The 3,486-nt window shown below is 66.3% G+C and overlaps 1 protein-coding gene across 1 annotated transcript in view; it reads right to left on the reverse strand.

Moving 5' to 3' along the window:
- Nucleotides 1-3,486, reverse strand: part of UNC13A (unc-13 homolog A (C. elegans)) — a gene marked incomplete at both ends in the record, with an annotated part of 36,084 nt that overhangs the window by 29,960 nt on the left and 2,638 nt on the right. The window contains 2 exons of the mRNA XM_009887937.1: nt 2,124-2,334; nt 2,912-2,947. Coding sequence (XP_009886239.1) covers nt 2,124-2,334; nt 2,912-2,947 — 247 coding nt within the window. The remainder of the gene's footprint in view (nt 1-2,123; nt 2,335-2,911; nt 2,948-3,486) is intronic.

A 3,486-nucleotide genomic window follows, 5' to 3' on the forward strand; every position in this document is an offset into this window, starting at 1 on the left:
GGGGCTGCGGGGACGAGGGGACACAAGGACAGGGCTCCCGTGGGTCCACGCCGCGGGGTTGGCCTGCCCCGTGTCACCCCAGCCAGAGCCCTGGGGTCCCCCGGGGCCACAGCCCAAGGTGAGCACCAGGCTCCTCATCCTGGGAGTCGAAGGCAGGAGGCTCCGGGAGCTGGGACTGACACTCTCAGGGGTCTGACCTGCCTGGGTTGAGCGTGGGGACATGGGGGACGATGTCTGTCCCCTTGGCTCACCCCTGACAGGGATGGAAGCAGCACCCCCAGCCCGATCCAGCATCTTGCTCCTGCCAGACACCCCATCCTGCCCCCCAGCTCACAGATCTGTCACCCAACAACCTCTACCCTGACGTCCCAGCACTCCCTGTAGACCTTCCGGGCACCCTCTCACCAAGGACACCCCCTCAACCCCATCGCTCCCCTTAACCACATCGTCCCTACCCGGGGGTCCCCTCTCCACTCTTCCTGCCAGGCCAGACCCCTTCCCACCACCCCATCTGCCCCACTGGCCCCCGGCCCTTCCAGCATCCCCCTTTTGCAGCCGCCTGCACCCAGGGGGAGCAGTGGCACCGAGGGGCTCCCTGCGTCCCAGGAGGCTGCCGGGGCCGGGGCAGACACAGGGCTCCGTGGGGAGAAGGTCACATAAGCAAACATGCAGACAGGACAGGGACATGCCAAGGAAGAGGCCGACACCACGTCTCCAGCACCGGCAGCCGGGGCTCAGGGGCGGGCAAGGGACAAGGGGACAAGCGGAGGGATGGGCAGAGCTCTGGGCCTGGAGTGGTTGGGCCAGGCAGCGGGGAGACGGGGGACATGGTGGGGAGGAGGGTGCTGGGGGATGCCTAGGCTGGTCCCAGCAGGGGAGGGCGGTACTGGTATCGTCCAGGTACCTCAGGAAGGGGGTTTTGGGGTGCAGGAGACACGGCTCATGCCTGGAAACCCCTCACCTCCCTGGCCTGATCCCGGCCAGAGGTGGGAGAGGGGCCCTTGGAGCAACGTGAGGGTCCCAAATCACTGCGCGAGGCTTTTGCCCAGCCAGCTGCTCCCTGGGAGGTGACCAGAAACGGAGGGTGGCATTTGAGTCCCCAAGGTCCCAGCTCCCATACCCGCTGGCGTGACGGGGAACGGGCAGCAGCGCTGCCAGCCGGTCACTGTGCCGGCGAGCGGGACCGGGATGCTTGAGGTATCCATCGCCCCCATAAACTGGGGCGGCAGCAGCAAGATGGGGACGCCACGGGGCCGAGAGATGCCTGGAGCATCCCAACGCTGCTCCTCTGCAGGGCAATGCGGGGCGGGGAGAGGGGGGGACCCCGCGGCGGCACGAGGCCGCCCTTGCCGGGACTGGTGTTGGCCTCACCGCGGCTGCAAGGACCGACCACAGCACTCTGCGACGGCACACGGCACGCGACCGACGAGGTAGCGACCCACCTATCCGATAGGTCTAGGGACCGCCTGCTCTCAAGGGAAGGCTGGCGGCTGGTCCGCCTGCTCGACTCGGAAGCGGACTCAGCGTCGCTGCGTCCGTTTGCGGCAGAGTCTACGCTACCATAGCGTCTGCCGGGGAGGAGAGGAAGATGGTCAGCGAGGTTCCGGGTGCCGCGCCACCGCCACCCGCCGCGCCCCAGCATCCCCTGCCGCCGTGGGGACGTCGGCAGGGAGGCTCCGTCCTGCGGGACGGGGCTGGCACCTTGGGCTGGATGCTGGCGAGGAACTGAGCTGTGCTGCAACCCTGGGGACAAAGTGCCAGGCAGGTGTCCCCGCCTGCGGCTCTGCCTACAACCACCTCTGTGTCCCCAGCCAGGTCACACGCCACTAGCTCGGCTCCCAGCGAGGACAGCCCGGGGCTTGGGGGTCCCGAAGCCCAGCGAGGAAAGAGGAGGGCGGTGACCCAAAAGAGCTTGAAAACTTTCCAGTGAGAAGGAAAAGCTCGGGGCCGGCGCCATCCCCCTCTTCCTCGCCTCAGCATCCTTCCCTCTGTCACCCACCGCCCTGGCAGTGCCATCCCTGGCGTCACCCTGGGGACCCGCTGGCCTCTGCCACCTGTGGGGGAGGATTGAGAGAGCAGGTCGCCGAGGCGGGGTGGGGGGATGGAGCTGCGCCACCGCGTACCTGATGGGCCGTTGGTCTGAGTAGTCCATCTCGTAGCTCTGCATGGAGTCGGTGTAGGAGTCGCGGGAGCTCTGCTGCTGGTGCCTCATGGGGTACTGGTGGACGGAGGCGTTGGGCTGGGAGGTGGTGTAGTACGGCGGCGGGATGCTGTTGCTGGTCTCACTCCGGTAATCGCTGTCCCGGTCATCCACAGTGCTGTCGGGGTCATCGTCTGCAAGGGGCAGCAGTGAGTGGCACAGGGGATGGCCCCGTGGCAGTGGCAGCTGGGGATGCCCCAAATGTGCCCCGTGCCTGGGCACAGCCCCGCTACTGCCACCAACGTGTCCCCACCGCTGGAGGAACATGCTGGGGAGATGGACCCAGGGAGGGGTGAGGGGCAAGCTGCACGTGTTCCCCTCTGCAGAAAGGGGGTTTGGGGGACGAGGGGAAGGCAGAGGGGGGAAATGGGATATACAGAAGGGGGAAAGAGGAGGACAGGGTATGGGGACCCTCCCTCTGCCCCACCGATGTCCAGCCACAGAGGCAAAGCCCGAGCTGCTCACTGCCACCAGGGCACCCCGAGGGCACAGAGCCTGATGGTGCCATGTCCCCACCAGCCCGTGGGGACAGCCCTGCCTGGGACAGGGCACTCAGGGGCTCCGTCCTCACCCAGCACAGAACCACAGCACGAGGCCGCAGGCTGGACCTGCGCTCCAGGTCCCCTGAGCCCCGGGCCAGGCTACGGCACGGCAAAGGGGGATGCCCTGGGGACCGCCAGGCTGGGAGAGAGGAGGGGACAGGATACTTACTCTGCTGTTCTCCCCAGCCAAAATAATTCCAGTTGCCTACAAAAAAATAAATAAAAAAAAAAAATAAAAAGGGCAGAGAAAATAAAGATGGAGGCAGCTCCAGGGCAGCAGCAGCAGGAGCTGGCGGGGAGGAACCAGCATGTCCCAGGCATGGTGGCACCAATCTGGGCTGGGGACAGTGCCCCAGGATGGTTTGGGGGACAGAGCCCAGGATGGGGCACATTGACACTGAGCCATGCTGGGCAGAGGGGCTGGAGCTGGGGAATGCAGTAATGAGACAGGACAGGGATGGAGCCAAGGGATGGGCACGGTGGCACTGAAGTGCCCCGAGGGCCTGGGCCTGGGCACGGTGACACCAACCCAGGCTGGGGACAGTGCTATGGCTAGGCACGGTGGCACTGAACTGCCGAGGGGACAGGGCCTGGCGTTGGGCACAGAGGCACTGAGCTGTGCGTGGCCCGGCGCCGGGCTGTGCGTGGCCCTGGCGTGATTACAGAAGGGGAAACTGAGGTACGGGTTGGGACAAACCGAGCTGCCACCCCAAGTCCCCCAAACCCCTCTGCCAGTGCCCCCAG

Source organism: Charadrius vociferus, unplaced genomic scaffold (genome assembly GCF_000708025.1).
Source record: "Charadrius vociferus isolate BGI_N301 unplaced genomic scaffold, ASM70802v2 scaffold1096, whole genome shotgun sequence".
NCBI lineage: Eukaryota > Metazoa > Chordata > Aves > Charadriiformes > Charadriidae > Charadrius > Charadrius vociferus.